This window comes from Triticum aestivum, chromosome 4B (genome assembly GCF_018294505.1).
Source record: "Triticum aestivum cultivar Chinese Spring chromosome 4B, IWGSC CS RefSeq v2.1, whole genome shotgun sequence".
Classification (NCBI taxonomy): Eukaryota; Viridiplantae; Streptophyta; class Magnoliopsida; order Poales; family Poaceae; genus Triticum; species Triticum aestivum.
In genome coordinates, this window is record NC_057804.1 from 660,737,203 (window position 1) to 660,748,520 (window position 11,318).

At 44.9% G+C, this 11,318-nt stretch overlaps 2 protein-coding genes across 2 annotated transcripts; one reads left to right on the forward strand and one right to left on the reverse strand.

Annotated features, from left to right (window-relative positions):
* Positions 1-2,471: 2,471 nt before the first annotated feature.
* On the forward strand, positions 2,472-3,895 carry LOC123089730 (protein C2-DOMAIN ABA-RELATED 8-like). Its single transcript, XM_044511322.1, has 3 exons — positions 2,472-2,606; positions 3,223-3,315; positions 3,605-3,895. Exons 1-3 carry the CDS (start codon positions 2,484-2,486, stop codon positions 3,893-3,895), a joined length of 507 nt encoding a protein of 168 aa, XP_044367257.1. The 5' UTR covers positions 2,472-2,483.
* A 1,501-nt stretch (positions 3,896-5,396) lies between these two features.
* Positions 5,397-7,561, reverse strand: LOC123093991 (uncharacterized). Its single transcript, XM_044516056.1, has 6 exons — positions 6,696-7,561; positions 6,482-6,550; positions 6,261-6,363; positions 6,105-6,176; positions 5,899-5,987; positions 5,397-5,778 (listed from the first exon to the last, which is right to left on the reverse strand). The coding sequence occupies exons 1-6, from the start codon at positions 7,299-7,301 to the stop codon at positions 5,635-5,637; spliced, it is 1,083 nt and encodes a 360-aa protein (XP_044371991.1). The 5' UTR covers positions 7,302-7,561; the 3' UTR covers positions 5,397-5,634.
* Between the last annotated feature and the right edge of the window lie 3,757 nt (positions 7,562-11,318).

Genomic DNA, 11,318 nt, shown 5'->3' on the forward strand with positions numbered 1-11,318 from the left:
TATTACTACATCTACTAGTTAGGAAAATTAAAAAACTTAAATTTGGATATGTTTTGCAAAAAGTGTAGGGAAAATGTAAAATGACTATAACTTTTGCATACGATGTCGAAAAAAAACGTATAATATATCAAAAAATTCAGCACGAAAATCCGCATCCGATTTTGACAGCCTACGGCCTGTTTGCAATTTTTTAGAATCCTTAAAGGCCAAAAGGAGAAAAAGATATGCTCAAATTTAAGTTTTTTTAATTTTGGTTAAATCTGGTCAAACTACTTATTCAAGAAGTATTAATGTTACTACATACTTATTCAAGAATATTAGTGTTACTAAATAATAATTTCAATTTTTTGAATTTTGGTCAAATCTGGTCAAACTGTGGTCAAACTATGGTCAAACTTATTCAAGAAATATTAGTGTTACTAAATAATTACTGTTTTTTAGAATAATAGTTTCAAACTCAAACGGTGAAATGTGTGACCTAATGCTCAAGCTTACATTTGTCAGGAAAACAATAAGTGCAGACTTGGAAAGTAGGGGGAATAGAACTCCGAAGTTAAGCGTACTCAGGCTGGGGGAGTGAGAGGATGGGTGACCGGTCGGGAAGTTAGAAGATTTGGAATGAGTGATCCACACTTGAGTAGTTAAGAGGGGCGATTAGAGACTAAAAATCATCAAATAATTCAAAAATTGAAAATCGAAAAAAAAAATCTCCAAATTTTTTCAAAAAATATATTTTTTTAAAAAACCTTTAGTACCGGTTGGTAACACCAACCGGTACTAAAGGTCCCCCATACCACGGCGCGAGCTCACGCCACGTGGTGGGCCTTTAGTGGCGGTTTGTGCCGAACCGGTACTGGGGGGGGGGGGCTTTAGTCTCCACTCTGTAGTGCCGATTGCAGAACCGGCACTAAAGGCCCTTATGAACCAGTATTAAAGCTTCGTTTTCTACTAGTGAATGCTAGAAGCCAAGGTATGATTGTACTCATGCCAAAATACAAGTAATTGTCAATGCGGTCGAGCTTAATGACCATAAACAAAGCGCTTTATGGGAGTCAGCCCATGTGAATAAAGGTTTGAAAGAGTTTTTGTTTGTTTGTTTGTGTCTCAATAAAAGAGTGATTGAAGAAGAGGGGAAGAAGAAAGGTATTTATTGCCTCCGATATGCACAGGTCCTCCTCACGCCACCACTTGTTGACTCGGACAGACCCTCCTCATGCCGCCGCTTGTTTGACTCGGACGGGCCGACCGAGGTTTCGACTTTCTCTTTTTCCTTGCTGACTTCAATGACATTTGTTGTATCAATAGGGATCACCATATCCGAGGGATTGGATATTGTCGTGATTTTCCTAAAAATGGCAGTACCTTTTCTTGTTTCATGAAAAGAAAAGGAAGGCAGCTTTGTATGAAAAAAAAAGTAAAGTTGAGAGAGAGAGAGGGGTAGTAAGTGGGCTGAGATGGGCCTGTATGTGATGTCCATCCATACCACGCAGAGTGTTCGTCTTCTTACAAGTTGTGGTTGACAACACAAAAATTCATGGGCCATATCCTAAGTCACCACACCGTCCGAGAGGAAGTTGAACCAAGAGGCAAATTGTTGGGAAGCCGTGGCCGGACACTTATAGTGAGCAGTGTGCCATAAGAAAGCAAATAAAACATCAAATCAGTAATAGTTACAGAATGCAATTCAAACTCAAGCAAATTCATTTTTTTCATGTACATATATTCGACTTCGTGTTATATACTTTGCACCAATTTCCAAATTCAATCCTTCCATGCCATTGAATAACAAAAATAGCTCGTCTCTCCCTCCCTCTATCGGTTTGGGGACCAAGTCACCCAACAGTCTTGTCGATGTTAATTTAAAAATTCCTATACGCGCAAATTACAATGTAAAGCTAAATTACTCACGCTGATTAATTAGGAGATGCAATTTCAAGCGTTTCCTTATGTAGAAGAAATTTGCAAGTCTTTGGCACGGCAAAAATAAAAGAGAGAAATTTGCATGCTTTTTTTTTAGCATCAGTACAGACACAAGCGCTCATATACACGCGCATACATTCACCCCTATGAACGCGCGCACACACACTCTATCTCTATGAGCACCTCCGATAGACTGGGCCGGCATATCATCTTGAGATTTACGAAGCAACCGTAGACGCCTCGTCGTCGATAGGAACGTCTCCTCCCACTGAAAGCGCATCGCCGGAAATCCTGAAATAAATCCAGGAATTTGCATGCTTTCTGAAACTGAAAAGCCAGCGCCAGCGGGGATTTGCAATTTACTCGACACTTAATGAGTAACATTAATTCCCATTGCCATACGTACCGTCGTCGCCAGCCTGGGCGGAGGCGATAAAACCCGGCGCCGGCCGGCCGCATCCATTCCATCCTGCCGCCAGCCCGCTCCTCTCCTCGCTCCCATCCAGTGGTTAGAAGCCGAGGATTCGTCCGTCGAAAAACCTGTGCTGTACCGGCGGTCTGCCATGGCTTGGGAGCCGGTGATCGGGAAGCTCAGCGTCCGCGTCGTCCGAGGCCACAACCTCATCGTCGCCGACCCACTCACCCACACCAGCGACCCCTACGTCGTCCTCTACTACGGCTCCCAGGTCAGACGACCCTCATCTCTTCTCTTCTCTTCTTAGTCCTTGACGTAGGAGCCGTGTGTTGCCGCCGGCGGCCGGCTGCTGAGCGCCGCGTGGCCAAGGTCGCAGCCGACGACCGGCGCATACATAGGTCAGGGAGGGTGCCCATCTGCTCCGAAATCGTTTTGTGCTCACAACATGTTCCATAGATGAACAAAGTTTCTGACCAGCGATTAACTATTTGCCATCCTTATATTCTCAGATAATTATTGCTCCCGAAAGGTGCGGATTAATACATTATGAACAGGTTTCGAAGTGATTATATGAATCAGACTGTAGTTGTTCCCAAACTTGGTCATGGGATTTTCTAAAATGAACCAATTAGTTCTATTTTATCTCATCGAGGAAGGAACTGTTGCTTGACTTTGATAGTGCGCTATAAATTCCGGACGGTGGCATGCATGATGCCAGATTTTCACTTCACTATTATGCACAATATATAATTATACAAACTGTAATTTCTAGAGTTGGTTTCAGGTTCTGTATGTGACATGGACAGATGTCCCGCTTCTCACCATTACTGCTAATTTATTTCGTTATCTCTGTGTTACTGAAGTTTTATTTCCTCATGGTGTACAAGGTGAAGACTAGCGTCCAGAAGAAAAATGTCAATCCTCTATGGAATGACGTATTGGTGCTCCCTGTCACAGATCTTACAAAGCCAGTCAAACTTGTAAGTCTCCTGTTTGAGTTTCTTCGATTCATCAAGTAAACTCTACTAAAACTTTGTCTGTGTATATTATGTGTAACCTGAAGTTGAAAGGAACTTCAATATTTGTTACATACAGTAGTATTTTAACAAATTTCTTAAATAAACCCCCAAAATATGATCGCACAGAATTTTCTTCTGCGCTGAAACATGAAAAATAGGGGACCTTTTACACCATAGGTTCATAGATGGTTGGCGAAGATATTAAATGAACGAGGTACTTATATATCCAACTGCCAAAAACATGATGCAGGAGGTTTTTGACGCGGACACATTCACGGCGGATGACAGCATGGGAGTGGCCGAGTTCAGCGTAACCGATATCTACGACGCCGCGAAGCTGGATCTAAAGCATGCCTCTGACGGAACCAGGATCAAGACGATCTACCCGGTCGGCACAAACTACCTTGGCGGTGAGAGCCACGTGTCGTGGAAGAATGGCAAGGTCGTCCAGGACCTGATTCTGAAGCTGAAGAATGTCGACAGTGGCTCTGTCGTGCTGCAGCTGGAATGGGTTCACGTCGTCCCTGGTGTTACGCTTTAAGCTGTGCCGGACTGAATGTTATATCGATGTGTTGGTAATTTGTGGATGTTGTGGTTTGCAGTGCATGGTGTGTGTACGTGCGTTATTGACTTCAGCTTGATGTGTGCACTGTATTTGTAGTACTATGGTTGAGGAGTTTGTGCTTGGAGTCGAAGAAATATGAGGGTTGTGCGTGTTATTGACTTCAGCTTGAAATGAAATTTGCTTCGAACATAGGAGGGTTGAGTTGATCCCTTTTGTGATTTTGCAATTTGCATAGAGCATGCTCTGCTCCTTAATCGATTATTGGTGGATCTTACAGAAAAACCAAAAGGAGCTGATATATATAGGGAGTAAGGCTGCTCATGCAAGTAACAGGTGAGATCTTCCATGCAGCTAGAGGTTGGCGCCCCTTTCAGGGATTAAACAGGTGAGATCCATTCTGCTGAAATATGTTAAAGGTGCTTGTCTTTCAGGGATTAAACATTAGCACGGAGCTCACAATTTTAACTCAGTCTATTATCAATCAGAAAACTATTTCATAGATATGTGAAGAAGAAAAATGTAAACGGGGCTGATACTATGTTCTGCGAAGATTGGTGATAGATGATAAACCTCTAAATCAATCTTACCCCAGACTTTATGATGTTTGCTTTACTAAAAGCATTGCTGTCTCTGAGGTTTTTGAGAAAGGGTGGGATCACTTAACTTCGAAAGAAACTTGTGGGGTGATACGCTACTGCTTGTAAATATCTGAAGTGATTGATGTTAATCTGTAATTTTTTCTTTTAATGGAAATCAGGGGAACCCCTTTTACTAAAAAGGATGGTGTGGAAGATTTGGGGCGCTCGGGACGCGCGAGTTTTCCGCCAATAATCAGTAAGTGTTGATGATGTACTCCCTCCGTTCCTAAATGTAAGTCTTTTTAGAGATTCCAATGAGGGACTACATGCGGAGCAAAATGAGTGAAACTACACTATAAAATATGTCTATATACATCCGTATATAGTCCATAGTGGAATCTCTAAAAAGACTTATACTTCCTCCGTTCCAAAATAGATGACCCAATTTTGTACTAAAGTTAGTACAAAGTTGGGTCATCTATTTTGGAATGGAGGGAGTATTTAGGAACGGAGGGAGTAGTAGCCAACATACTATCTGATTTCAATTTATGGACAGACCGACTTCGAGCAGCTGAAATAAAAGCTCACACTGGGCAGTGTCGTGATTTTGTCTTCTTTTCTTTCTTTTCTTTCCCTTCACCTTTTTAGCCATCATCAAAGATTTCAGGGGCTCGACAAGACACAAAAAACTGTTGATGCAACTGCAAGCGCATAAAAGAGCTCATCTATACGTCGTCTTCATAGATATACATGATACAGTTAACTAGTTTCAGTACTAAATACAGACACATACACATATAAACACTATGTATTGATGTGATGCCATATCCTGTTGGTGGTACTCTGTCGTAGACAAAGTGTATCAAAACCCCATTCAGAGGCTCAACAAGACACACACAGAAAAAAGGTTATCTGATATATCGGCCTCATATACATACTACATGAACATGATACAGTTAAGTACACACTAACACACGTATAAATACTACGTATACACTGTATATTGGCGTGCTGCCATCCTGCCTGCATATGTACATCTTGTCTTGTACCACTAGAGTCTCCTCTCTATCTGTATCGTAGACTAACAGCTGTATCAAAACTTGGTCCCTAGCTGCCTAGCTAGATATTGGTGACTAGCTAGAGTCTCTCTGAGCCTCGTCTAATTTCCTGGACCCTTTGTCGCAACCTTCTCCTGTGGTCTTGGATTTTCCACAGCCCGTGGCCAAGGACCACCGCGGAGTATATGCCGTGGGTGATCATCGGTGCCAGGATGTTGCCCGTCTGCATCCATCGCGTCGCGAATCAGATATATATGTGTGTGTAGTCAGTTAGAAAATCCATCATCAAGAGACCATGTCTCATTCTGTGTAAGGTTGCTAGAGAAGTGACTAAAATGGTTACCTGGATCCATTCGAAGCCGAGGTAGAAAGCCAGGATGCCTTCTAGAAGAGGTGAGTATATCTTCCTCATCTGCCTCCTTTCGTACCAAGCTGGGAATTCAGAAGAATCATGTTACTACATCATCTCTGTTTTCACACATCTTATACACCAGCTACTAGTTCTTGTTAGTATTTGCAGGATAAGAGAATACACACATAGAAACACACCTGAAAACAGTTTCTTCATATTCTGTCGCCCGGCGTGCGAGCGCATAACCGGTGTCACCACATAGGTAGGGTCTGAAACAAAAACACAGCAGGAGATGGGCTCAATTTCATCTGAAACAACAAGAAGCATGACATGGAATCGGTGGGTTTAGTTACCTTTGGGGGCGGTCGCGATGTAGTAGAGGGAACCCGTGAGGGCGGCGGTGATGGCGGCGGCGAAGGTTTGCGCGAACGGGACAAATGGAGGCACCATTCCACTCTGCAGATATATATCAACAAAAGAAGCAAGTACAGTTAGGTACAGTTATGTTCATCAGTCAAACATATGAACTGAACTGAAGAAAATCAAGTGCAATTAAGTCACAATCAGTACGTACCAGGGACACAATCCCCCGGGCATCTTTCATCAGCTCCGTGCCTCTCAGGAATATATCGGCCAATGCTCCCTGCAATTTTGATCAATTGATTCAGTTTCAGGCTATGGAGAAAATGAGATATAATTTGTTTCTCATTTTAGATGAAAAATGGGGGATATAATTAGTGGCATCGATCAATCAATCCTCTGCCTGCACTCGAGCAATGAATAGTTACCTGGACGGCGGCGCGGTAGAAGAGCTCCTCGCCGACGGAGCTGGCGGCGACGACGAGGATGAACTGCCAGGGGGACATGCCGGCGAAGAAGGTGCGGAGCTCCTCGTCCTCCACGTCGCGGATGGCGCGGGCGTGCGGCGAGTACTTGACCACCTCGTCGTCCAGGATGAAGAGCAGCGCCATGATGGGCGGCGACGCGTAGCCGAGCCCCTCCACCAGCGCCGTCAGCGACGGGTGGAACCCGCCGGAGGAGTCGATGCCGGCCATGTCGCAGATCGCCCGCCCCGCCAGCGCCATGCCCGCGTAGATGCCGATGCCGTAGCTCAGCCGCACCACGGCGCCCAGCTTCTCCCACATGGCCAGCTCCGCGTCCCGGGCCCCTCCGAACCCCTCCGCGCCCGCGACGACCGCCGGCACGTCGACCACGGGAGGCCCGTCCGCGGCGAGGCGCCCGGCCGGCTCGACGCCGTCCCCGCCGCCCTGGTGCGCCCCGGCACGGAGCCTCCAGGTGCCGGCGCCGGCGCGGAGGACCCGCGCCGGCGTGAAGCCGATGGAGCAGTGGGCGTATGACGAGCAGCTGAAGCTACATGGCGCCGCCAGCTCCATTAACCACCCACCCACCTACAGTAGCTAGCTAGCAAGCTCCGGTCGCCGGCGCCCTCCCTCCCCTCCCCTCCTCTCCGTTCTTGCTCGCTTCAACCTCCAAGATACGATCTTCCCCGGCCACCCAGCCGGCTAGCTGCAAGCAAAGTAAATCTGAGGGGAGCTGGTGGGCAGTGGAGGTGAACGAACGAAGTTTTTTTAATGGCGGCGGTGGTGGACGCACGCTCCACGATCGGGCCGCCGGATATACTAGTATTTGATTTGATTCTCCAACCTCCGTCCGTCGTTACGTGACGATTTGGGAAATGAGATGAGAGGGGGGGAGGCCGCCCGCGTGGCGCTTTGCCAGTGGGCGCTGGCAGATGAGAGGGATTCGCCCGGCCAATCGCCAACTGCCATGTCAGCCAGCCGATAAGGTAAGGTGATTGTTACCTCGCTGACGTGGCACCCATCCGTCCATCTCTGCCACTCTGTCGCTCTCTGCTGCTCTCTCATCTTCTCATGTGCGGCTCCCACCGGGGCTACGACGTCGACATACTGCTGTCCATTTGTTTGCACTTATTCATTCGAATTTTCGAGGTTGAAATGATCCGGCGATGGAGAAAACGACTTTGGTTTTGTTGTTGGCAAATTAGCTAACAACCAGGGAACTGATGAATCGACCAATGCACAACCTCATTTATTTTCTCTGGGTGTTTAGCTCTCGCTCATTTTTTTCCCCGCCCTTTTCTCCTGTCGTTCTCATCCTAGAAAACCCCCTTGCACGTTTATTGTCTTCCATCGGTGTTTTAGTTGGATACCCACTAAGCTTCGTATATCATCGCAAACATGTATATGTGTTGACCTTTCAATTGATGGTTTTAGTCCTACGATGATGCCTCCTAGGATTTCGAGAGGTGTCGCACTAATCAGAGTCGGCTAAGCTAAGCTTTAACACAGATCTGGGCTTCCCAAAAGGAACCCGGATGAAACACGCACGGGTAGACCTTCCGAGGTTGCAAAAAACATGAAACATGGAGATTCACGAGAGAACTTCATGGATCATGAGTTTTATACAATAAGATTACTTCAAGAGCCAGCTGCATTGTAAGACTTTTCTTTCCTTAATAAAAAAACTCCATAAGGGATAGCATGGTCATGGTTTTTTTTTTTGCAAACTCTTTTGATTATGAAAAAAAAACGTGGGTATGTACTGTTTGTTCTAATCAGGTTAGAGTGTAAATAGTATCGAATCCATTGTGGAACTTTATCCACTTGGCTTCGTCGACTGTGCCAAGACAAAGGTCATGTGACATTCGGCATATGAAGGACTACTAAACGAGATGTATGAAGAATCAAACTAATGTCTAAAAGTGGCTGAAGCACGAGAGTTTCTTGAGGAGGAACTGGTGGACGATTTTGAGAGGAATGGAAAAAAACCCGCGAACAAGAGAATATTTTTGAGTTGTGAAACATATTCACAAGAGCGTATCCGGCAGCAAGATATACTACAAGAAGCCTCATAAACATATGCCTCAGGAGTCACAATCATCAATTACCACCCCGCCAAATACCTAGTTGGCGCACAACAATAATTGAGGCCAGTTTGTTCCCCGGATATGTTTCACGCTTGCAGAATAGGGTTACACATTGTCTTGCTAGCTATGGTCATTTTGTAATTTAGCATTGCGTGCTGGTTATGAAATGGTTCACCTTATATATCTGATCTTGTCCTAGCGGATTGTCACCCGCCACTAATGAAATAAACTTCTGGTTCTTTGAAAAAAAGAAGAAGAAAAGAGACGACGGTTTCTCCGTGGTTTCAACATAGAGCGAATACATAGGTCTCCATGCATGATTCTTGCAACAATGCGATACTATACACCACCGTAGTACGATTGTACCGGATATGTCACATATGTGCATAAGACCTTGACAACATCCATGTCTCACTCGACCTTCACATGACATCATGAGGGGTATCTCCCCGCATCATGACGGGTATCACCAGGTAACTGGTAAACTCTCTGGAATAAATTACTCTCAATAATCCACACCTGCCTTGATGGGCTTGTATGTACATAGTATATATAGCCTGTAGAACAAAAGGTCTGCTCAACCATCCTAGTTTTCATGAAATTCTCTAAGTTCATTTGACATTTATTGAGATTTTATCCTTGTTATGAAGTTTCCCAAAAGGATAATCTTTTTCTCCTAATCCTCATGGGCCGAATTCCATGGGTCCAGCTCACTCCTCTTCTTCCCTTTTATTTTTCCCAAACCTCATGGGCCAAGACGAATCTGTGTTTTTCTCTCTCTTAATGTATTCTTGTCCGCTCGAGTCTTAGCCCATCCCACGGTGGCTGGGAGCAGCACCCAGTGCCACTCTTTGTATAAAATGTTTCCCTTTTTATGAAATACAAATTTGTTAAATTACAAATTTTGAATGAGTTGTATCATTTCTAAATATTTAAGTTACGCCAAAAAATGGGAAAAAATATGCACATGATAGTAGTTGTGTGATGTTGACCCGCAAAGTTTCGAGTTCAAATGTTCTTTTATTTAGGAGAAAAAAACAAAAGAAATTTGATTGCATGAATTTTCATGCAAAAATGGACGGTAAGGATAGAAGGTATAGGGGTACGGTAGTACTACCACAACTTCCCCTTCATAGATAATATATCTAGCCTTCATGTCCCACTCCACTTTACATAGCATCATGTAGTGTATCACCATGTAACCGTTAAACTCTTGAATAAATTACTACGTGCTCGCTCTGTATAAAGAAATATAAGAGCATTATATTTCTTTACGGAGGGATCACATCTCAAATAATCCAAACCTGCCTTGATCGGCTTGTACGTAGTATCTCTACTTCTAAAGGAGGAGTTGGTAGTCTCCACTCCCCGATTTATTTTCGTCTCATCCCACCACCCCCTCCAGCTGAACAATGAAAACCCCCCACTCCTCCCTCGATCCACTCCCTCCCGACGGAACCCGCGCAGGAAAATACACACGCCACAGGTTCCTCATCCTCCCTACGATCGCCCCATGCCGCTTGTAAGACACGGCGGCCACCCCCAGATGCCTTGTCGATCCTTCTTCGCGCGCCACCGCCTCCCTTGCGAGGACGCCCCGCCATGGGTCTCAATCGGCGCCATGACGGCCGTGGCCTCCCCATCCGCCCTCGCGACCCTACCATTGGTGGCAGCGATGGTGGACAACCCCCAATAATGACGTACTTGAAGGGGACATGCAGGCGATGACAATGACATGGCGAAGAGCTTGGTAGCGGTTAAGACGTGGAGTATCGGTGAAAAAGGATACCCACTTGGAGAGAGAGACGTTACAAGTGCACATGAACCTCATTACCCGACTGAAGTGTCTAAGGACTCCTAGTTCAACGCCCCTCCGCGCTCAAGTAAGAACCCACAAGGTATAAAGATCAGGAGAGCTGCTTTGCGAATTTCGTGGCTGCGAGGGGATCACTGATTGATCGTATTGCATCCCTTGAAAATAGGTACCAAACTATCGACCTGGAATAAACTACTACCTATATAATAAGGGCAGTACAAGCGAAGTAATGACAAAAAATTCACAATCCAGAACATGGAGAACCAACAAAACGGAGCATGAGAAGAAAAGTTGTACCGTAACATTATCATAGAAACCAAACAACATATGCTAAGCCGAGCATCTTAGCGAAACACATGACAAGGTATATTCGAAAGGCGCCTCTCGGCTCTCGAGTAGGGGTCACGTGAGAGCTCTTCATAGCCACGGGAAATTGCGTTGCGTTTCACCAAACTTACTTATGTCCCAGAGACACAACTTGATGAATGAGTAATAATTGGTACAAACACAAACAATGTTTATCCCAAATATATCATGAACAATGAAAAACCAATAAAAGACACTTACTACCAAAAACTTGTTGAATTAATCATGATCAATAAATAAAATGCATTAAGTATTTTTTTTGAGGGATAATACAGTGCATTAAGTGAGGAACACCTTAACTTGTTAAACAGCCCACCTATC

Excerpts from the sequence above, each read along its gene's own strand:
- LOC123093991 (XM_044516056.1), bottom strand. The coding sequence starts at position 7,301 with ATGGAGCTGGCGGCGCCATGTAGCTTCAGCTGCTCGTCATACGCCCAC. Across the intron at positions 6,364-6,481 it reads CCCGGGGGATTGTGTCCCTG|AGTGGAATGGTGCCTCCATT; the intron begins GTACGTACTGAT and ends ATATATCTGCAG. Across the intron at positions 6,177-6,260 it reads CATCGCGACCGCCCCCAAAG|ACCCTACCTATGTGGTGACA; the intron begins GTAACTAAACCC and ends TTTTTGTTTCAG.
- LOC123089730 (XM_044511322.1), top strand. The coding sequence starts at position 2,484 with ATGGCTTGGGAGCCGGTGATCGGGAAGCTCAGCGTCCGCGTCGTCCGA. Across the intron at positions 2,607-3,222 it reads TCCTCTACTACGGCTCCCAG|GTGAAGACTAGCGTCCAGAA; the intron begins GTCAGACGACCC and ends ATGGTGTACAAG. Across the intron at positions 3,316-3,604 it reads TTACAAAGCCAGTCAAACTT|GAGGTTTTTGACGCGGACAC; the intron begins GTAAGTCTCCTG and ends AACATGATGCAG.